This window comes from Vombatus ursinus, unplaced genomic scaffold (genome assembly GCF_900497805.2).
Source record: "Vombatus ursinus unplaced genomic scaffold, bare-nosed wombat genome assembly UNPS02014813.1, whole genome shotgun sequence".
Classification (NCBI taxonomy): Eukaryota; Metazoa; Chordata; class Mammalia; order Diprotodontia; family Vombatidae; genus Vombatus; species Vombatus ursinus.
Genome location: NW_020954591.1, coordinates 11,561,872 through 11,586,564, shown reverse-complemented (window position 1 = coordinate 11,586,564; position 24,693 = coordinate 11,561,872). Strand labels below are relative to the sequence as shown.

Here is a 24,693-nt window from a genome sequence, read left to right as displayed (position 1 = left end):
ACACACACACACACACACACACACACACACACACACACACACACACAAAACGTAAGGGAATGCCAAATTTCTTTTACAGGTTAATGAAAATAAAGTTCTATTTTTTCTCATCCAAGTTTATGAACCTCATGAAATCTATTTACAGACCCCTTAGTTAAGAACCTTTGGTCTAGAGGCACCTCAAGGAATGAAATGCAATTATTGCTATATCCATTTCACTGTTGACCTTGGTGCTGAAATGGCAAGTAGGGTGGTCATTGGTAAGACATGTTTCCACTTCAAGTCATAGAATATTTGAACTGGAAGGGGTCTTAAATATCATTTAGTCTAATTTCATTATTTTTAAAGACTAGGGAACTGATTAGAATAAAGTGAGTTAACAGAAGAACCATGACTAGAACCTAGGTCTCTTAATTCCAAGTCTTGTGTTCTTTCCATTATATCTTACTGATTTTGTCAAATCTACTGATTCTTCTTTACTGTGATTTAGCCAAATACATCTAACACTTTGCCTTTCTGTGTCTCTATTTCCTTATATGTAAAATGAAAGGTTAAATTAAATTGTCTTTAAGACTCTTTCCTGCAATAAATTATAGAATCACAAAACTTCAAAATGGGAGGGAACTTTAGAAACCATCTATTCCAACCCAAATCTGAGCAGTAACTCTCTCTCCAATGTTCCTGACAAATTGTCATTCAATTTTTGCTGGAATCACTCCAGAGAAGGTAAACCCCTCTTTGAAGTAGGCCATTAAAAAAAGTAGGTCATTCCACTTTTTGGCAAATAGAGGGAAGCAAACTATGGCCTGAAGTCCATATCCAGCCCACTCTTATTTTTGTATGGTGTGTGACCTACGAATGATTCTTACATGACAAAAAATGGAAATTTTTCCTTAATTCAGCCAAAATCATATTCTCTACAGTGTCTACCCATTGTTCCTGCCCTTTGGCACTAAGCAGAATAAATATACTCCTTCTTCCATATAATAGCCATTCAGATACTTGAAGACAGCTATCCAGTCACCCTATATACCTTTTTACATCTGTTTAACCATCCTCAGATTCTGATCCTTGTGCGGTAAGATATGAAGAAACTTCATCATTCTGGTTGACCTCTAATAAAGGCTCTCTAGTTTATCAATTGCTTATCTTTGCTATGTTGTGACAATCAGAACTTAAAACAATATTGCAGATGTGGTTTGATCAGGGCAAAGTATCGTGGAACTAGCACCAAACTGATCCTGGAAATTCTACCTCTCAATGTTGCCTAAGAGCACCAAAATATTCTTGGCTACCACGTCACACATTGACTCACAGTGAGGTTGAAATTTACTAGAACCTGCAGATTTTTTTCAGGATAGCCTTACCTTATCATCTTGTACTTATAATGTTAACTTTTGAACCCAAGTATTTTTGGTTATTGTTGGCCAGTCATTTCAGTTGTGTCTCACTTTTTGTGACCCCATTTGGGGTTTTCTTGGCAAAGATACTGGAATGGTTTGCCATTTCCTTCTCCAAATCATTTTACAGATAAAGAAACTGAAGCAAACAGGGTTAAGTGACTTTCCTAGCGTCACATAGCTGATAAGTGTCTGAGGCCAGATTTGAACTCAGGAGGATGAGTCTTTCTGATTCCAAGCCCAGTGTTGTATCCCCTGAGCCACCTAGCTGCCCTTCTGAAATATACAACTCTAAATTTATCCTTATTCAATTTTATCTTGCTAGATTTGTCCCAGTGTTCCAGTCTATGAAGACTTTTTTGTGTCCTGATTTTTATCCTTCCTAGCCTTTTATCATCTGCAAATATGCAAAATATGCCATTTGTGCCTTTTTCTAAGTCTATGGATTAAAATTGTGAAAGTACGTAAGGTCAACACAGATCCTTACAATATTCCACTAGGGATTGCCTTTCAAGGTGACTTAAGACCATCAATGACAACTCTCTGGTTCCTGCTGTTCAACCATTTATGAATCCACTGAACCATATTATTGTCCAGCTTACAATTTTCCGTCTTGCTCATAAGATCAGAATGAGAAAGTTTATTAAATGCTTTGCTAAAATTTGGTTAATTTCTATCTAAGCCATTCACCTGACCTACCAGTCTAGTAACTGTCAAGAAAAGAATTGAGGTTTGTCTCATATATGACCTTTCCATGATGAAGCTTCATAGCTTTCTTTTTTTTTTCTTTTTCATAGCCTTCTATTTTTTTTTTAGATATTCACAAGGAATTTTCCAAGGAATCAGAGCAAAAAACACTGACCTATAGTTTGTAGACTCCTCTCTCTTCCCATTTTTCAAATGTCATGACAAAATTTGCCACTTCTCTTCACTACAAAGCTGGAAAAGTTTTGAATATGCATTTTATGATGGACCTTATGTCTGGGGGGAAAAAAACTAGCTAAATTCAGACAGGCTTTTAACACCAGGCTGGCTGCAGATTAATTAAATTTTTCCCAGCAAATCTCAGTGATCATCTATTAAGTCATAAAGGGATAGAGATCCCTTTATTTAATTGGGGGAATTATGTGCACTGAGGGACATAATGTGCCTTGAAGTAAGTTAAGGTATCATATTTATAGGAATAGAGGAATGATTCATAGAGACTGAGAGATTTAAAATAAAAGGTAAAGAAGGTGCGGTCATGGAGTAAGTATCTAGAGGAGTGGGGCCAAGGGATCAGATATCAAGGCAGAGTGCTCATTCTTTGAGGCAAGGGGGAAGAAGGAGAGGATTGGTGGAGCCACGTACAGCCGTCTCAGACTTTTGCTTCTCCTTTATCCCCTCCATCTGATGGGTTGCCTTTCAATTCCACCTCTGCAATGTGTCATTCATTTATTGTAATCATGGGATTTTAAGGTTGGGGAGATCCTTAGATATCATTTCTCCCCAGTCACTTCATTTTACAAATTAGGAGTCTGAGGGCCACAGAGGATGGATGGTTTATTCAAGGTTACACATGTAGCAAATTACAAGACTTGGGATTTGAATCTATGCCTTATGACTACAAAATCAAGAAATATTTTTTTCTTTGTATGAATGGTGTTAGAGATATAGTCAGGGAAATATATGACAGACAGGGGCTGGGCATGTAGCAAGGACTAGGGATGACATGTAGACAGCCTTCACTGATGTACTGCCAGGAGAAAGTGAGAAAGGGTACTAGGGTGTTGAATGGACCTCCTGTGGTGATCTTACTAGAAGATAGGGACTAAGTCCTTTAAAATGGGTTGACCCTAGGGAAGGATTTCAATCTATATCACTGGGAGTAATACTAAAAATCAGTAAGATTATCAATTTGCTTGGGTATCCCCAACCTGTACCCAAGTACCTTACGCATAGTAGGTGCTTAATAAATGTTTGTAGAACTTAGTTGAATTACATTTCTGATTCCATTCTATGCTCTCCCACTTCAGTATTCTTGCACACTCACACTTATAATGAATTCCATCCCCCCCCGATTAAATCTTTCACTTCCTTCGTCCAGTTCAGCTGCTATCACACCAATGAAATTGTCTCTGATTTCCCCATCTAGAATTGCTTCTTGTAGCCTACAATCCTGCAGGGCTCTCTGACTAATCTCATTCTATAATGTATTATTATTATTTAACTTTATATCCCATGTACTTTATTGAAAAATCTTAGGTGGGGGGGAATACGACATAGTTCTTCATAGTTGTAGTTTCTTTGCTTAGGGTGGTATATTGCACATAGTAGGCACTTAATGCTTGTGGAATTTGATTATTGAATGATTCACTTTCCAGCCCATTGAACTTAGTCTGCCCTTTCAGTATGTGTGAAGAAATCAAGATGTATTTCTCACGGAACAATAGTCCAAACATTGGCAAGGAAGAAATAGCTATAGTTATTTGGGACACAACTGTGTTCAAATGTTATTAGGCCATACACGTCTCAGGATACTGAGTGACTGTCCATATGCACAGGCTTGACCATGTCATGACCTTACTCAGTAAACTCCAGTGGCTCTCTGTTGGTTATAGAATAAAATCTATATTCCTTTTTTTCCCATTTAAAGTCCTTCATAAAATGGCTCCTCCCTATCTTTGCAGACTCACTATGTGTTACATCCCTTTCCACATCCAATGGTTTTCTTAATTTTACTCATGCACAACACTCCATCTCTCTTTCCTTACCATCACTCATGCCATGCCTGGAATGTACTCCCTGCTCACTTCTGTGTCTCAGAATCCTTACTTCCTTCATTACTCAACTCAAGCTACCCTTTCTACAGGAGGTCTTTCTTAATCCTCCCTAGCTGCTAAGCATCCTCTCAAATGGCCTTGTATTTATTTTATGTATGTATGGGTCTCTACAGACTACTGAACTCTACTGTTTGGTGTGTGTGTGTGTGTGTGTGTGTGTGTGTGTGTGTGTGTGTGTTTGTGTGTGTAATAGAGCCTGACCTGAATATAGCCTTCAGGGCCTGACATCAGATTACCCCGACACTGAATGACCCCCAATTCTTGTTTCTTCTATTTCCTAATGGCCCACCACTATCCATTCATTCATTCAGAAAATATATGTTAAGCATATTTTATGTGCGAGGAACTGTGCTATATAGGCATGTGTCATAACTGTGCTAAATGTGTATTATATATAGTATATATATATGTGTGTGTATGTGTATATATGCACATATACACATACACACATACATATATGTGTATGTATGTATGTATATATATATATACACACACACATATATATGTACACAGACATACACAGAAATGGTAGAGATACAGAGATGAAAATGAAACCATCTTGATCCTGGAGTAGCTCATGCTGTATCAGGGGAAAACAATATGTGTATAGATAAGTTAATATAAAATACATAAATGTAAATCAAATTGTTATTGTTATTCAGTCATTTCTCAGTCTTGTATGACTCTTCCTGACTCCATTTGGGATTTTCTTGGCAAAGATACTAGAGGAAATTGCCATTTCCTTCTCCAGTGCATTCTACAGATGAGGAAACTAAGGCAAACAGGGTTAAGTGACTTGTCCAGGTCACCCAACTAGTAAGTGTCTGAGGCCAGATTTGAACTCAGGAAGATGATTCTAGGCCAGGTACTCTCTCTATTGTGCCACCTAGCCATCCCAAAATAAAAATAGGCACTTATAATTGGAGGTGGTAAGTAGAGGATGGCCCAAGGGCTGAGTCTTGAAATAAGCTGGGAATTTTCCAAGGTGGAAGTGAAGACAGAGGGAAATTCAGACACAGGGGAGAGCTAGTGTGGTGGCATGCTGGTAGGAGATTGAATGGCATGTGGGGTAAATAGCAAATGTAGAGATGTGAAAGGAGTGATATGAGATCTGGGTGGAAAGAGAAGTTGGAGCCAGGCTATGGTGGTCTTTAAATCCTAAACAGAAGAGTTTGCATTTTATCTTAGAAGTAAAAAGTGACTTTTTGCCACCATTACCACCACCATATTTCAACTGTTGGATGCTTGTCCCCTCTTTTGTTTGCTTAAAAAAGTCACATTTTTACCCCATTTTTGTTACTTTCTCCGCTGTATTGGGTTTTGACTAAGATGTTCGAAGCCATCATAAGAGAACTCTTTTCCCTTGGCAAGCAAGCCAAGAAATCATATCCCATCCCATGTTAGCTATACATTTTAGTCTCCTTGCAGCTTTTGGGGAGAGTAGGGGATGGGGCAGAGGTGAGGTTATTGGGTAGTAGGCCTTGCTTTTGGAATCATGGCTGTCCAGGAAAACTAAGGCTGCTAGATAACTGATAAATAAATAATCAGGACCTCTCTATCCTATGTTAAAGCCAATGTCCCATTATATGGAGCCTTGCCTCCACCCCAACTAATGTTGTCCATGCAGGGCTGTGTACCAAAAGATATATAATAAATGCTTTTTTTGTATGGTACCTACTGGAGTCTGTTTCCATCACCACCCACAATACAAACATCTCAATTGATCCAGTTCCCTGTATTCCTATATATCCCCTTTTTATTTGAGGGCAGCTAGGTGGCACAGTGGATAAAACACTGGGGCTGGAGTCAGGAAGACCTGAGTTCCAATCCTGAGTCAGATACTTACTAGCTGTATGACTCTGGGCAAGTCACTTAACCCTGTTTCCTCATCTATAAAATGGGCTCGAAAATGAAATGGCAATCCATTTCAGAATCTGTGCCAAGAAAACCCTAAATGGGGTGACAAAAAGTTGGATACAGCTGAAACAATTGAATAACAACAAATTTGTAACAGGAAAAAAAAAGTCTTGTTCTGGGTTCTATTTCAGAGCACAGATTCTGTTTGCTACACTGAAATATTGTAGGTAATGTCTCTTTGGTTAATAGAGATTTGATATATATAGATAGTGTGTGTATGTACATACATATATATATATGTTTTTCTTTTTAAATGTTTCAAGACAAGACAAGAAAGAATAGCCACTCATCCACATGAGCCACCCAACTACCTACTGTCAGAAGATACTTTGGAGGGAAATTATATCATATTATATTAATTATAGTATATTATATTACATTATATAATATCATATTATGTTATATTATATCATATCATATCATGTATATCATATCAACAAATAATTATAATTGCAATAGCTAACTTTTATTATAGCACTTTAAGATTTGCTAAGCACTTTATAAATATTCTCTTACTTGATCCTCAACAACCATAGGAGGCGGTATTACTATTAACCCCATTTTACAGATGGGAAAACCAAAACAAGCAGATGATAGATGATTTGCCTGGGGTAAGCTAGTTAGTGTTTGAGGCTGGATTTGAACTCAGGTTTTCCTGGACCTGATTTCGTGTTTTCCAAGTCCAGTGTTCTATCCAGTGCACCACTTAGCTCCTTAAAAGAATAAGTTTATGTGAGGTGTGTATACTCATGGTATGTAAAAAAATCTGAAAGAAGCAAATTTTTTTCTGACATAAAATTATAGAAAAAAAAAGAGTCTGAAAGATCTTTACTCATTCTCATCCTCTCCTCTTCTTGTACTCCCCTATCCAGAGAGGATATGATTTACTAGATTGCTCTGAACATAATTGCCTTTCAAGTACTTGATTCTTTTATTTTATTACCTATAGCTTGAAAAAAAATGTTGCACCATGACAGCTTCTGTCTCATGAGTATCAGTTAATTCAAAGTTTAAAACACTGGCTCATTCTGATTGGCATTCTGAGGAACCATCCTGTAGCATTTACAGTGTCACATTTAAAGCAAGATCAACAAAAGGAAAAAAAGGCACAACAGAAACAGCTCTTGAAGTTTTGGAGGAATTTGCCAATTTCCTTTCTTCAAAAGATTTATTTTTCAAAAGGACAAAATGGTTTCCCTTTGAAATAGCAAAGCATCTTTCACATTTTCAATGACACTAAAATCAGTTTTTCAGTTCAAACAGAGCTGTTAATCTTTTATTCCCATAAAATCTTGTCAAAATGTAATGCCTTATCGAAGAAGATAGAGTGCTGCTTTGCATAGGATTTGAATAGCTCATACAGAAAAAGCTAATTTAAAAAAAACCTATTATTTATTTTCATTAATTTCCTCTTAAATGGACAATGACAGAATTATTCATTGGGAAAGGTCTTTGATCTGTTGCATAAATCGTTTATTTTACCTAGCAGGTTACAAGCAGGTTTTGGAAAAAGACACAATGAAGAACCAAGTTCAGTATCTGACACTTAATGGTTTTCTCAAAATCCTTCCAAACTGAATCTGAGTGAAATAGATGAGGTGGAGATGGCCAGGGGATATGAGAGGGAGTGTTGTAAGAGACTTCTCATCTCTCCCTAAACTGTGCTATGTTATAAGATTGAAATGGACCATACACAGCACTTTTCACCATTTCCAAGGGTAGAGCTGTGTATGTGTTTCCAGACTCATACAGAATTGCATTCCTGAGTAATCAAAATTTTGACTATTTTAAGGGAAGGGCTATTCCTCCTCTGGTTCTCTCTGGGAAATCATTATGACCAAAATTATTTTCAAAGAGCCCCATTTTGTGAGAACTTCTGTAAGATATTTTTAAATTTTAGAGACTTGAATAACTTCAAATCCTTTAGATAACTAGGAATGGGTAAACCTAAACATTTCACAAAATCAGAGAATGGAGTGAGATGTCTGGTGTCATCCGGTTTGTTCTCTGTGCAGAAAGGAGTGGATTTTTTACACACCATTCAGCCGTCTAAGCCATGATTGTATCCTAGAGATTAATGAAAGATATCTAGATTTGTGTAAAAGTATACAGGGTAAGGGATAGCTAGGTGGCGTAGTAGATAGAGTACCAAACCTGGTAGTCAGGAAGACCTGAGTTCAAATTTGACCTTACTAACTGTGTAACTGTGGGAAAGTCACTTAGCCTTGTTTGCCTCAGTTTCTTCATCTGTAAAATGGACTGGAGAGGAAAATGGCAAACTAATCCAATATCTTTGCCAAGAAAACCCCCTCAATAGAGTCATGAAGAGTCAGACACAATTGAAATGTCTGAACAGCAACATACAGAGCAAGCCTAAAGAAAGACAATAAGAATTATAGGTATCATGGTTTGTTTTCTGGGCTGAATCAGTTGATAATTTCATTGGTATAGATTTCCAATGAGGAAAACCCATCTACCAATGCAGGTCAGTAACTGCTCTGCAACTTCAAGTCTTAGAGAGTTACTGAGGGCATGAAGAGTTTAACTCTGTCACTACTTAAGTAAACCAACTATTGTACTGTGAGTAAGTCCTTTCATTTCACTGAGCCTTGGTTTCTTCAGTGGTAAAATGAATAGCTTGGATTAAATGATGTTTAAGATTTTTAAACATTCCAGCTCTAAGATTCTTTGCTGTTCTATTGTCTGGCTTCCACTTATTCCACTGAACTGGCTGAATGACAACTCATTTTATGTATGGAGAAGAAGACGAGCATGGAAAGGCTAGTGAAATGAAAAAAGGAGTCAATTGAACAAGTAATAAGCATTTACTAAGCTCCCACCATATGCTAAGCACTGAGGGTACAAAAATGCAACAGTTCCTGCCTTCAGGGAGCTTGCATACACACATACATTTTCTATAAATAAGTATGTGTGTTGTATATGTTTAAAGCGTATGTGATATATGTTTGTGTACAAAAATGGGGCAGCTGGGTGGCAAAGTGGATAGAGCACCAGGCCTAGAGTTAGGAAGACTTATCTTCTTCAGTTTAAATCCAGCTTCAGATACTTACTAGCTGTGTGACCCTGGGCAAGTCACTTAACCCTGTCTGCCTTAGTTTCCTCATCTGTAAAATAGATTGAAGAAGGAATGGTAAACTCTTCAGTATCTTTGCCAAGAAAATCCCAGATGGGATCACAAAGAGTCGGACATAACTGAAAAATGACTGAAGAACTATGTACAAACATGTATAACATATGTTTATGTATAATATATATTATATATGTTTATGTATATATATAATACACAGGTTTATACATAAACAATGTGTATGACTATATATGCATGTATACACACATATACATAAAATAAATACAAGGCCATTTTGAGAAGATACTTAGCAGCTAGGGAAGATCAAGAAAGACTTCCTGTAGAAGGGGTAGTTTGAGTTGAATAGTGAAGGAAGTAAGGCATTCTTAGATAGAACAGTGAGGAGGCGGTACATTCCAAGCATGGCATGGGGGATGGCCAGGGAAGAGAGATGGAGGCAAGAGATGGAATTTTGTGTGTAAATAATAGTAAGAAAACCAGTGTGGCTGGTTTATAACATGTGGGAAGGGGACATAATGTATGGTGAGTCTGCAAATATGGTCATGAAGGATTTTAAATGGCACAAAGAGGACTGTAGGTTTTATTCTAGAACCAATAGAACCACTGATGTTTATTGAATAAGGTCATGACATGGTCAGACCTGTGCATAAGGACAGTCACTCAGTATCCTGAGACTTGTATGGCCTAATGATATTTGAATACATTTGTGTCCCCAATAACTGTAGTTTTTTCTTCCTCACCAATTTTGGACGGGTTGTTCTATGAGAAATCCTTGTGCTTGATTTCTTCATAACTGGACTAGATGATTGTATATAGACTCAAAAATGAATACCAAATGATAACTGTCTATGCAGAGACCTAGCGCTGAATACTCTGAGAACAATATTATTGAATTTCCTAACTGGATGGTTTTGGGTTCTCCAGCATTAGGTCAGATTAACGAGCATGACACAAGATTGGGCTTTTTAAGTTTCATAGAATGGAATATTAGTTTATCAAAAACTTTTCAGATTCTTTTCTTGTAGTGATCCCCTTGCAATGAGTCCTGACTCAATTCTCAGTGTCCATTCATTCATGGGGCCTGAAGTAGAGGCTGGAAATGCTGAGGCATGACTTTTTGTATCTGAATGTTAATATTTTGGAATAAATGGGCTTTCATGTGATTTCAAGATGGTTTCAAAGATTAGAGCAGAAACAAATAAAGGAAGGAGCCAAACAGATATTCCTGAAAGCCATCCTGTGAGCCTGTCTTCTGTGAGTCTGATAATGATTTGGTTCCAAGCATTTGTGAATTCATGATGCATGTACCATGCCTGCTATGTCTAACCTGAACTGCTTGAAACCTTTGTTCTGTAAAGTTAAAACAGGAGATAGGGGGTGCAGCTAGGTGGCTCAGTGGATAGAGCACCAGCCCTGGAGTCAGGAGGACCTGAATTCAAATCCAGCCTCAGACACTTGACATTTACTAGCTGTGTGACCCTGGGCAAGTCACTCAACCCCATTGCCTAGCAAAAAACAAGAAACAAAACAGGACAAAACAGTACTTTTGAGTACTTTTGAGAAACAGCTCAGGATAGTGGAAAGATTGCTTAATTTAGGGTTATAAGAATTGAGTTTTGCTCTTTGTTATCTGTGTGACCTTGGACAAGTCACCTTCACCATTGTGGCCTCAGTTTTCTCATTGGTGAAATGACAGAGGATTAAATTAAAATGAATTGGATCACCTCTGAGTCACCTTCCAGCTTTAAATCTTTAAAGATAGTTCAAACTATGGTTTATGCAGTTTACAACTTATGGGGTTCCCTGGCTTATCCTGTTAAGCAAGACACTTATTCTGTTTGCCCTTCTTAGCTGATTTGAAGAAAGCCTCCGGTTCAAACGTCGCAAGAGCCAACCTCCCCAAATCTGGACTTCGCCCTCCTGGGTATTCCCGTCTCCCAGCAGCTAAACTGGCCGCGTTTGGTTTCGTCAGGAGCTCCAGCATCTCTTCTGCCTCCAGCAACCAGTCAGCGGACAGTGTCCAAAGCGACCAGAGCAAAACAGCCCACCGTAAGTCAGGGGAAGGGAGGTGGGGAAGGAAGATGAAGCAGGGCCAGTGATGGTCTGTTTGACTGCCAGAAAAATGCTAGAAAGAGACTTTTGGGGGAAGGATTAGTTTAATATATGTGACAGTTCAAGACTGCTATATTTCTGGGATTGGTGGAGTTAAATAAATTAATCATTCAAGTAGACAGGCTTTTTAAAAAATCCTAATGATGGTACATTATTAGATATAAAAGAAAAAAAACATTTTTTAAAAATCAGAATAAAAAAATATGTGGGGTAAATATTCTAGAGAAAGATGAATGTGAATGATTTCCAAAAATGACTCTTTGGATTCTGGTTCCGGTAGTCAGTGTGTGTCAGACAGGCTCTAGATAGGAAGATGAGGGAAGATCAGGGAATTTGCCTTCTCAGTGCGTTGTGCCAGTTGTGACTAAAGGGACTGGGTTCTAATGATGAGGAGCAGAAAGAGTATTTTTAGTTACCAGTGATTACCTGTAATGCCTTTGAATCGTGCGGCATGTGACTTATTTTTAAAAGTTAAATAATTGATGTTAAAAATAGAAAAGAGAAGCCCAGCAGTTTTCTCTTCCCTTGCTGCTGTGGCTGTTCTCCACTCTCAGAACCCTATTAGCTGAGATGATGTCATCATCCCCTGGCTGTTTCCTGTGACTGGTGTGAATTCTCTAAAGGATGGAATGACTCTCAGCAGGGTCTGCCACCCTTCTGGCCCCAAGGAAGGACTGGAGGCTGGCTATTAGATTCTGCCTGAGCTTTGAAGATGAAGCTTTTCCTGATCCATGTCAATTTGAAAGCAATTGTTATCAGATCTGTGGAGGTTCCAATCCAAGATTCTAGTTAGCAGCACAATGCCAGAGGTTGGATAGTCTGAAACTGGATGGCAGTTTTGAAGGGATTATAGAAAATAGAATCAAATTGAGATAAAGAGGAAAAAAAAATGCACAACAGGAACCTGAAGTTAAATTGGCCCAATCCTCTTTGTGGTATTCCTTTTTGAATTTAAAAAGGTACACAGGTCAGTTCATCCATAATATTAATTTCTGCCCTTAGACATTACATCTTCCATTGCTTGTACCAGTTATAACTTTTACAGCTTAGAGTTTGCTGCATTACTCATTTAAAATCTAAGGGCTGCTCATGTTTTGCTTTGTTTTGTTTTCTTCTGCGGATGCTACAGCTAAAAGTACTTTCAATGCATTCTCACAAAAGATTCATCTTCTGCATATCTCTGTAATTAAAGAGAAGATCTGTGGCATAGATGATCCCTTGGAGTCTGAGCTACAAATATGGCAGGAACTGCTTCTGCAGGCCTTATTCAGCTTCTCTAGGTGTTTACACAGGTAGTGTCAGAGTTGGAAGATTTTTAAAATTAGGCAGATTTGAACAAAGTGAAAATCAGCATTTCTTTTTTAAATTTTTTTATTTTTTTCAACATTTCTTTAGACTGCAAGGAAGGCACCTGTGTTTTCAATCTCAGAAGGATAATTTCCAACAGTGTTTCTCATTTAGAGCTGGAATGAAAGAAAGCCACATGTGCTTGTTTATCTTCTCAGTAAAGGATCTGTGGTTATTTTAAATCAGGGAAAGATTCAGGTTATAAGAAAAGGAAGAAAATTATTAACTTCGAGTTGAGCAATATCTTTTGCTAAGAGAATATTACCTGTTTCTGCTTGCCAGGTTATAGAGAATAATTCCAGATAGGGATAAGGCATTCCTTTTTCCCTTGTAGCAGAGGAAGCTTAATTCATCCCCTTCTGAAGGAGCAGGGATTGTTGTTGTTGTTCGTCCCTCGTTCTTGAAGAGGACCAATGACATCATCAGGGTGATGGCTTGACATGAGTATGAATTGGACTTAAGTGAGGCAGAACTGCACAAGTCATCAACCTCACTCTCTTGAGGAGTAAGAAGAGTCCCCATCGTATGCCAAAGAAAGTGTCTTCCTTGTTAGGGGTGTCCCATTTTATAAATTTACTCTCTTTAGACTTTCATTTTGAATTTTTTTTAAATCACTGTTTCAGGATATTTTTGTTCTGGAATATCATTTCTGTGACTAAACTTCAGGCTTTTGGGATGTCTTGGAGTATTGAGGCTGCCATATGTTTGATAAGCTGCATGGTGTAATGGCTAAAGTGTTGGTGCTTGGAGTTCAAATCGTACCTTAGATACCTTACTAACTGTGTGACCCTTGACAATTCACTTAGCCTCAGATTTCTTCATCTGTAAAATGGTATAACAGCACTTGTTTCACGTGGTTGTTGTAAAGCTTAAATGAAATAGTATATTCAAAGTGTTCTGCAAACTGTAAAATACTACATAAATGTGAATAGCTGTAATGATCATTATGAACAATTACACATTTGTTGTTATTTTTGGAACTACATGCCCATTAGATAGAGTAGAATTTTTGATAGTGATAGTGCCCCAATTCAATTTTTCATAATGCGATGAGATGCCCATTTAATATGAAGGCTAATGCCCAGATGTGCATTGAGAAATTTCGTTTATTCTGTTCTTTAGACAAAAGATGCTATTTTGATCAGCAGCTCCTTAAAAGGGCCCAAGTTCAAGGGCCTTTAAGAAGGCAGAATTGGGTACCATGTCTGGTGTAGCTGAATGCTTTTTTTTCTTTTTTAATAGCACTCTATGTGTAACCATTGTTCTGGTGACATTTATGAAGAGATCTCATGTGGTGTTGGGTTTCATATCATCTTTATTTGCTTTGAAAGAGGATTTTGCATACACCCAGTTGTCTACTGTTGCTTATATCTTCTATGGCTACTGTTGCTTATATCTTCTGAGCACTGACTGGTGCAGGGCAGAAATTACTGGCTATAGAGACTAGTAAGACAAAGAAAGGAATGAAGTTATGAATGAGAGAATTTTCTATATATGATATCCAGACTCTGAGCCCTGCCCCCTTTAAATGGTCTTGACTAGATATTGAAAAGCTCTGTGGTAAGTGTGATATGACCCAAAGCATTTAAGACAAAGTTAGACCCTGGATTGTATCAGGTGGGTGATTAGGTAAGATAATCAGTCAGGATATGTGAATGCCCAGATCTGTGTGCCCCCGGTGACTCTTCCTCAGAGAACCCTCTGTTAATCATAACTCTAACCTCTAAAGAGTAGAAGTCACCAGGGGGAGAAGGAAGGACTTGACCTTTTCTAGGGAAAGGCTAGAGTTTTGGTGACTAGCCGGCCTATCCGCTACATTCTCTTTCTGATTCTACATAGCTTTATCTGTGACCTTGCCTTCTATCTCTCTTCCTCCAAAGGCTAAGAACAACTATGTCAAACATAAATACTGAGTGATTTTATGCGTAATTCCCTTGTATACCAAGTTCTGGATGTGAGTAGATACCCAATGAACTCTCTTATTTTGTTTCTTTGGAGTGCTGACTTCATCTTTTTTCAAATCAAATCAGCAAATGTTTATTGAATGACTTCCTTATGAAAGGGACTGTGCTGGGCATGGCAGATATGAAGGTAAATCACAAATTCCCATTTCTGTAGGACTTTCAGAAGAATGTTTTATGAAGCTTTCTACTCATGACAACCTTGTAACATCATCTTTGCCCTTGAGGAGCTTCTGGTCTAGTTGAGGAGAAAACCCCAACCTGAATAAATGTAATGCAAATAAGAAAGTAAGAAGTATATAAGGGAAAGTGTAAGGTAATGGGTAGGTAGATGGCCTTGGAGACAGAAAGAGCTGATTTCCCTCTGACACATATTGGCTATGTGACCCTGGGCAAGTCACTTAACTTAGTGTCCCCAGGCAACTCTCTTACCTCACCAGAAACTCCCTACACTAATAAAATCACAGGTCTAGTAAAAATACAAATAAAAATACATAGGAGAGAATATGGATAAAATGCTATGGAAGATCCTGTTTATGGAAGCTCCCCTGGATAAGATGGCACATGAGTTGGAACAGCAAAGATTGAAGTATGGGAAAACTCTAGTAGGCAGAGATGGGAGAGGAATCCATTTCTGGCACATAGGGCAATAGAAAAAAGGACAAGGAGGTGGGAAAAGGTGTGTCTTTAGGAGACTTGTGAGTAGTTCAGTTTGTGAAGGGTAGCAGTGTGAGCTAAGGCTAGAGTGGCAGTGTGATGGGGTGTGGTAAACACTGGCTTTAGTATCAGAGAACCTTGGTTTGAATCCTAGCCTTTGACTACCTGTGTAATCTTAGTTACTTCCTCTTGGCTTTCATTTCCTCATTCATAAAAAATTAGGTATATTATCATTGCTGTTCAGTCATTTCAGTGGTGTCCCATTCTCCACGACCCCATTTGGGCTTTTCTTGGCAAAAATACTGGAGTGATTTACCATTCCCTTCTCCAGTTCATTTTACAGATGAGGAAACTGAGGCAAACAGGGTTAAGTGACTTGCCCAGGGTCACACAGCTAGTAAGTGTCTGAGACCAGATTTGAACTCACAATGATAAATCTTCCAGACTCCAGGCCTGGCATTCTAGCCACTGTGTTGGATTAGATGATCCCTAAGGCCTATTCCAGGGCAGCTGGATGGTACAGTGGCTAGAAAGTCAATCCTGGAGTCAGGAAGACCTGAGTTCAAATCCAGCCTCAGACATTTACTAGCTGTGTGACCCCAGGCAAGTCACTTAACCCTGTTTGCCTCAGTTTCTTTACCTGTAAAATGAGCTGGAGAAGGAAATGGCAAACCACTCCAGTATCTTTTCCAAAAAAACCTCAAATGGAGTCATGAAGAATTAGATTCAACTGACCAGTAACACCAACAAGGCCTATTCCAGGTCTAAACCTATGATATTATAAATACATTGGAACAATGTTGTGAAGGGCCTTGAATGCCATATTAAGTAAATTGGATGTCACTTTAGTGGGCAAAGAGGAGCCATTTCAAGTTTTCGAGTAGAGAAGTGATTTGAGCAGACTTGTGAATTTGGAGCCTAACTCTGGCCTCAAGGCCCATGGTTGATCATGTTGGGTATGTTCAGAGCAGATTAAACCTGTGTTCTTCTGTAGCCACTAGAAATGTCAGTGGACTTGGAATCAGAGGACCTACTTGCGTGATCTTGGGAAGTCAATTAAAGTTTCTGAGCATTATTTTCCTCTTCTGTAAAACAAGGAGGTTATACTCTAGATGACCTTTGAGGTCTCTTTCAAATCAAAATCTGTGATCCTATAATCTGTTTACATCATTCCCATGTCCCAAAGAGTATTTACAGATACACACACACACGTGCGCGCGCACACACACACACACACACACACACACACACATATAGGGGTGTAAGAGGCTGATTTCACTCATAGAGTCTTATTATTTTAAAGGGACCTCTCCCTAGTCTAACTCATTTTATAGATGAACAATGAAGTAACTCAGGTGGTTAGTTTCAGGGCTGGAACTAAGAGGCATTGTGATGTGTTGTGGCAAATGAACTCTGCTCCTTCTTCTCTGGCCTCAGTTTATTTACCTGTAAAATAAAGGAGGATGAACTCAGCGACCACACAGCCAGTGTTGGAGGCAAGACTCAAACCCAGGGCTTCTTGTTCTGAGATGACAGCTCTGTCCCCTGCATTTTGTTTGTCCTGTGTCACAACACAAAGAGGTGTGCTCCTTCTTCCACGTAACAGCCTTTTGAGTATATGACAGCATTTTTCTGACCCCTGTCACTCTTCCCTTCTCCAAGCTAAACTCCACCAGTTGCCTCAGCTATTTCTTGTGTGATCTTTAAAGGTTTGCTTTATTTTCATCCTTGCATAGGACTTCAGATCATATTAAGTCTGCGATTTATGCCTCTTTCTAATTTGGTTCGAAGAGAAGAGACAAGAAATATCTAATTTGAAATCATACTGCCTGATTGTGGTCTTCATGTCTGACCCATTGCCAATGCCTATATTTTGCTGGCCTTCAGAGGGGAGAAAATAAAATCAACCTAATTATGGTGGAAATGGCCTGTTACTAATATCAATTGTCATGTCAGCATTCTTTCAGTAATAAGGGACTTAAAAATAATTGCAGCATTAAATCCCCGTCATCTGTGGTAGCACGAGAATGCCTAATTGTTAAATTAATCACAGATTTAGGAACTGATGTTATTTTCCCAGTGGGTAGGTAGGCATAATATTTTATTAAAAAGTCAGAACCTCAGGAGGTGAGTATGGGAAAGGAAGGTAGATGGATATAGGCCTTCTTGGATTAATCATTAATGGAAATCACTTGACAAAAGAAAGAATTTAGGTGCAGGGACTATGTCTAATTGTGTGTTCTGAACATTTACCTAGCATATGACAAACCCTCACTACACATAATATACATTAATGCTCACTATACACTAATATGCATTAGTGAGAATAGAGTATGAGGATAGGAATCATTTCCCCCTGTTCTTCCTCCATTTTTGTGGTTGAGTCATTTCAGTGGTGTCTGACTCTTCGGGTCCCATTTGGGGTTTTCTTGGCTAAGATACTGGAGCGGTTTGCCATTTCCTTCTCCAGATCATTTTATAGATGAGGAACTGAGAGGCAAACAAAGTTACATGATTTACCCAGTGTCACACAGCTAATAAGTATCTGAGGTAGGATTTGAACTCAGGTCTTCCTGACTTCAGGCTCAGCACTCGATCCATTGCGTCACCTAGCTACCCCTATATCATGATGTTTCATCAAATCCTGTCTTATGTTACAGCTGTTTATATACACACACTCCCTTCCTTTTACTGTATTTACTGTATATTCCATGAGCAGGGATGAGGCCCATTATCTCTGTATCCCTACTTCTCCTACACAGTGCCTTGTACAAAGTGCTAGCTAATTTTTTTTTAAAGACTTACATGTGAAAGAGGGTCACTATGGTTCTAGGCTCAGTCCTCTTGCTACCAGCTCTTTCTTACTTTTGCTGACCAAATAGTAAATGGAGCTGGGATAAGTCTCTTTGAACCAGCTTTTATATGATGTTAAGGAGAATCTTTTTTAAAAAAAGGAGAGATCATTGCCAAATAGAAGCTCTCTCTCTCTCTCTCTCATCACTTTGATAGGGGTATACCTTTGGAGAGACAATAATCCAGGTAACTATACAAAATATTTTGTTAGAAGCAAATTTCCCTTTCTTAATAGGTCTTAGAATTGATAAAAAATTAAACAGTATTTGTGAATTTCTTTATTTGAAAGATGTCTAGAATATGCAGTAGCCAATATGTCATTTCGTATAGCCAACCTAGTCAACTTAAATAACAAAGAGATTAGACCATTTAAAAATATGTTCCTAAGAAAAATACTAATTACTATAAACTGAAATAATTATACAGATATTTAATAAATTATATATTTATGTGATATACACTTAATGATTTATTAATAACTATGGTAAAACCTCACAGTTAAGGATATTTCCTTGTGAAGGTTGTGAGATTTTACATCTCCCCAATTTATATTTTTTCAGTTTAGAGATGAATATATATATATATGTACATATAATATAAATATATGTATATCCTCTATGCTTACATGGAATTTTAATTTCCTGTTTCAATCACGTGAAATTAAGACAATTGATTTTCCTTTAGTTTCTTGAAGGAATCCAGTCACGGAGAAAATTTGAACTGGGAAATAGCCAGCTTTTTTGGTTGTTTAATTAACCAAAAAGGTTAATATGAAAACTGTTTGCAATCTGAACTCAGCATTTACTGTCATGACTACTATAAAATACATTTCCATACATAACACATTTGATTTTCTATGTCTTACATGCATTCTAAATAAGATCAGAGCTGACAAGGGGTATATTAATTACTCCTACAGAAACAGCTATTAGCCTCTCTCTTGCATTGCTGGCAAACAGAGATTCATTTTTTATTCATGGAATAGGGAGATTGAAATGATTTATGAGGAAAGATCTCTCTCTCTCTCTCTTTCTTTCTCTGTTGCTCTCTGTCTCTCTTTCTCTGTCTCACTTTCTCTTTCTCTTTTTCTCTCTCTCTTTCTCTCTCTCTTTCTCTCTCTCTTTCTCTCTGTCTCTCTGTCTCTCTCTCTCTCTCACACACACACACACACACACACATACAGCAGCCACTCATAGGTCTTTTCTTACTCATGATTGGCATCAGAGTTTTGACCTGCTTCATTTTTAGCCTGGGTCATTTTAGCCCTCCTTAGGTGGCCTGGTGGGCTTCTGTTCTGGGGTGGGGGGGGGCTTACCTTAGGTCCTCACTGTATTAGTACTAGGTTTAGTGTTGACACTCTCTTAGTCCACTGCAGCTCAGAGCTCCCAAGCATAAGAGACACATCAGCCTCACTCTCTCCAGGGGCAGAGATTATACATGTGCACCACCATTCCTAACCATAAATAACTTAGGAAGTCAGATCTCTACTCTTCTACTACCTTTTGAACTCTATGTGTAATTGGAAGCTTTGTTTATCCCTTACAAAGCCTGAAGGAAATAACTCTGTCTAGGAAGAGATGAGGTCACAGTCCAAAAATTTTTGAAAAGGATTAGACTACAGAGGAAGAAGAGGATTTTTTAAAAAATGTCATAAATAGGGAGATTTAAAAAGTCATGAAATAGGAATCAAAAGATTTGAGTTCTAGTTTTATCCCCTGCCAACTTACTAGTTATGTGGTTTTGGGTAAATCAACTTTTCTCAGCCTTAATTTCCTTACATGTAAAATCTGGTTATTAAAAACCTACCATGACTACATAAGGGTTATTTTGAAGATCTCATGAGTTAGCATGTGTGGAGTCTCTACCTGCTGACATCTTGCTTTCCTTCAAAGCCTGGCTCAGATGTCTCTCTCTTTGTGGTGCTTCTCTGATTCCCCATGAGAGGCAGTATGTCATAGTAGACAGAGGGCCAGCCTTGGATTCAGGAAGACCTGGGTAGATTCATTTCCAGCCCAGTAGACTGAGAGCTTCTAGAAGGCAGAGACTGTCTTTTTCATGTTTTTGTATCCTTATTGCTTAGCACAATATCTGGCACATAGTAGGTGCTTAATAAATGCTTATTGCCTGACTGACTTATATTTATACTAGATGTGTGATCCTGGACTAGTGATTTAACTTGCTGAGCCTCACTTTCCTTATCTGCAAAGTAATGATTGACAGTTCTTACAAAAAGTTTACATAGTTTTCCTGCAAACCTGAAAGCACTGTAGGATGTGAATTGATTTTTCTTCTTGATCCCTAAAAGCATTGTAAAATTTGGCATTTATTATAGTGTTAAGGTTTGTAAATGTTTGTTTTTATATGTTACAGTTTATATATGTTACCTCATTTAAACTTTACAATAACCCTGTGAGGTGTTTTTTACTTTTATATTTATATATTTTTTATTTATATTTATCATTATTATTCCCATTTTATACTTCAGGAAAATGAGGCAGACTGAGTTTGCCTCAGTGACTTGCCAGCATCACACAGCCAGTAAATATCAGAGGAGGAATTCAGTCTCAGGTCTTCCTATCTCTGAGTCCAAAGCTGTTAATTTTTTCCTAATTGCCCTTTATAATATATACAGTTTTGTTTACATTTTTCTTTGTCTACTGTTTCTGGCAGCGAAAAACCCTCCAGTTTCCCCCAGATCTTTTAATTAAGAGATATGATACCATCTAAGTTTCATTTAATGTTTAAATTACACCTATTGCATCAACTTTGACACATTTTTGAGGGAAGGGAAGCCCTAAGAGTTTGTGGCAAGGCCAATGACTTCTCTAGTTCCAACACCCTCCCTGAAGTAGAAATGTAGGACAAATATTGAAAATTGCACAATTCATTAAAAAGAGTTGCCATATTTTTGTTATATTGAACTGTTTTTATTTGTTTTGCTTTGCTACCTAACTGCAAAATTACATGTAGTCTTTAAGACGTAGTGTTTTTTTGAGGGAGTTCTAGAATTCAACCTGTTTCTACATCCCCTTACTGTTAAGTCTGTGAGTTTTCTATAGAAATTGAAGGCTCAAAAATATGAAATTATTCTGATTCCACAAGGGCAAAACTTTATCATTTCATATTAGCAAAACTTAGGCAAAAAGGAGCTGTTGTATTTTTGTATAGCTGCACCTAAAAATGACTCTTCTAAAGCCTTTCTGTTTCATCAATCAGGAAAAGAAATCCAGTTAGTTTTTCCTCTCAGGTGGAACATGTTTATGCAAGGTGACTAATAACAGAGCCCATTAACCTAATCCTGTTGGCATTTAAAACCTGTGCTCAAAATAGGAAATGAGATAGTATCTGTTCCCATTTCTATGCTTTTATAGTCCCATGGGGCCAGAGGTTGGGGTGCAGAATGGAAGCATTTAATTTTGTAGTTTGCAAAAGGTTTCCCACAGCTCCTCATTTTAAATGAGCCTGATTTCTGTTGTACTAAGATTTTTCCATTGCATTAATCAAATATATCAAGGAATCTCAAACCACTTCAGGTAAGTAAAGGAAAGAAAGATTAAGAACAGGCACAGAACCTAAATTACTGACTTCAGAAATGAGACAGACTGCAAAATTTAACCCCTCTATGCACTGGTACAATATGTTTTCAGTGAAAATATTAGTCATAATACCCTGAGGATATTGTATGCTGATGATTTAATTGTATATGTTATGGCCTTTACTTTTTCTATGTAATTATAAAATTCTACTCCAATGTTAAAAAAAAGAAATGAAGTAGACTCGAGAATGTACCTGAAGGATATGAGTAATTCATTTTCTGAACTATATAATTATAGAATTCCAAGTATTTTTTGAGAGGGGAAAGTCTGACTCTTTGTCTCTGAGACTTACTGTTAATTTATAGTAATTAACCTTCATTATATATTCATAATATTACATAATATATTCAATTTTCTTTACATTTTTCTTCTTTATTGTTTCTGACTGCAAAAGAAAACACAATTTTCTAGGATCTCTTAATAATCATCTAAGTTTCATTAAATGTTTAAATTATACCTAATGCATTAACTTTGGCACATATTTGAGGAAAGGCAAGGCTTAAGAGTCTTACCAATGACTTTTCTAGTTCTCAAACCCTCACTCCTGAAGTAGAAATGTGGGTCAATTTCTGAAAGTTGCACCATTTATTAAAAAGAGCTGCCATGTTTTTATTTTATTAAACTTTTTTACGTTTTGTTTTGTTTTTGCCCCTTTTTGGTATGTTTGGTGCTTAGAGCAGTGTCTGGCTGGCACATGGTAGGCATTTAATAAATACTTGTTGACTAGAGCCTAAGAGGATGTACATTCTTTAGACAAGTTCTCTCTCTCCAAGGACATATTTCTTCCAGCTGTGAATATCTAATTTAAGACGATCTGAATTCCACTTCTTCATAGACTTTGCAAATAAAAATCAACCCATAACTGCTGAATAAGTTTTAGTGCACAGCTATGATTTAGAATATTTCTCCCTGTAAAGTCAAGTCAAAAGCACTTGCTATGGGTTAATCACTGTAGTAAGCAATGGGAATACAAAGACAGAAACAGGTCCTGCCCTCAATAGAAGACTGGGTACCTGCTGCTGTGAATTCTGCATTTGTGCAGGTGTAGGCTAAACCTATGAACAACTCATAGTTTGGAATGTGTTTCCTTTACCTCTACCTCGAGTCATGGAATTTTTAAGGAAAAAGTGCTCTATTTAAGCCCTTCATTCGACAGATGAGAAAAGGCATGACCACATTAAATGACTTGCTCAAGGTCATACAGCCTATTTGATAAAGTTGGCCTCATAAGTCTTAGGCTATCACTCTTGAGTTTGACAATGGAATATGCTTCTTTTTAAGTTCAATAAAACCCAAAGCTGCCAACCCCTTTAAAGGAACAACTCAACATTCAATATTTGTCCCATATTTCTGCTTCAGTACTGGGATTGTTATGCCTGGAGAAGTCATTGTCTGTGCCCAATCTCTTAGGGTTTGTCTTCCCTTCATTATATGTCAAGGTTAATGTGATACATTCAACTACCTTTCTCCCAAAGTAAAGAGTAGGCCCCATGCTAGTGATGCCTTACTGATTTTGGAGTGCTCTGTGTTAATGGCATCCCCCAGGGCCTTTGCATGTTCTAAAAATTGGAACACCCTAAGGAAATTTCAAAAGGGGTCAGAGACCAGCGGATCAGAATATTAAATAATCAAATAAATATGCGGGCAGTGCAGAGATGATGACTTTATGCATGGGTATAGCTGGTCTTCTCATCTTTCAGGGCTCTTCCCCTGTTTCTCTGGGACAGAAAACTTCCTACAATTCCCAGAAGGAGATGATTAATGGATTTTTTTTGTCCTTTTTTCATGGAAGAAGGTTTATGCGATCCCCAAAAGCATAAGATAAAAAATAATGAGCTAACGTCTTCATGTCAAGACTTTAAATATGACCTATTCAATTTTTTCTCTTCCTTCTGGGACCAGCTCAAATTATGCCCTTGTCTATCAAGCTGTCCCAGACTACTACAGTCCCCCTTAATGCTGCACTTTTCTGGCCTCAGTTATTGCCTATCTTACATGTTTTCTTGCTTAATTTTGTTTACTTTTGCATTGTTCACATATTGCTTCAAAAATGTGTTGTCCCTCTAGGGAGACTGTAGGTTCCCTGAGAACAAACACCATGGTTTATTCTTTACAAATGTCCCACATAGCTTTTAAGTTAGTGCCACCTGGACTAAGGCAAGACTCAGTAACTGCTTGTTGAATAGAGCATAATCTCTCTCATCTGAAAGTTCAGGAGAGATAGCTAGGCAATTTTACTCTGTCATGCCTAGCAACAACAAAATTGAGACTTTGTCCTTTGCAACAGAACTGAAAAATAACATAGTGGCATAGTAGATGAGGGTGAGTACCTCACTCAAGTATGCCTCATGCCTCTATCACCAGCCTGGCTCCAGGACTCCTGTCGTGATTGTCAGGCAGATCCAGGGACTGTACATCTGCTCTTCCCATTCTTTTTACCTTTACTCCCCAGAGTCCCACACCCAACACACTTTTTACTTCTTTCTTATGGACTGATAACCATATCAACATACCTTTCTTTGCTAAGGGCTTGACAGCGTAGGCTCTATGTCTCCATTCAGTAGCCCTATGCTTCCTTAGTGTATGTTGGCTAGGCTTAAAGCACCCTTCCCTGAGTACCATTCCCTCTTCCCTCATACTCATTCATGTCAGCTTCATTCCTCCAGTACCCCAAACCAGTCTTATTTATCTCTCCATCGTGCCCATTGGAACCTTTGTACAATCCTTCCTTCCTTTCTTCCTTCCCTCCCTCCTTCTTCTCTTCCTTCTTTCCTTCCTTCCTTCTTTCCTTCTTTCTTTCCTTCCTTCCTTCCTTCTTTCCTTCCTCCCTCCCTCCCTCCCTTCCTCCCTTCCTTCCTTCCTTCCTTCCTTCCTTCCTTCCTTCCTTCCTTCCTTCCTTCCTTCCTTCCTTCCTTCCTT

General features: G+C 38.0%; 1 protein-coding gene across 1 annotated transcript in view; it reads left to right on the top strand.

Moving 5' to 3' along the window:
- Window positions 1-24,693, top strand: part of MTUS2 (microtubule associated scaffold protein 2) — a 466,747-nt gene that overhangs the window by 34,802 nt on the left and 407,252 nt on the right. Inside the window, exon 3 of the mRNA XM_027835276.1 lies at window positions 11,100-11,297. Coding sequence (XP_027691077.1) covers window positions 11,100-11,297 — 198 coding nt within the window. The remainder of the gene's footprint in view (window positions 1-11,099; window positions 11,298-24,693) is intronic.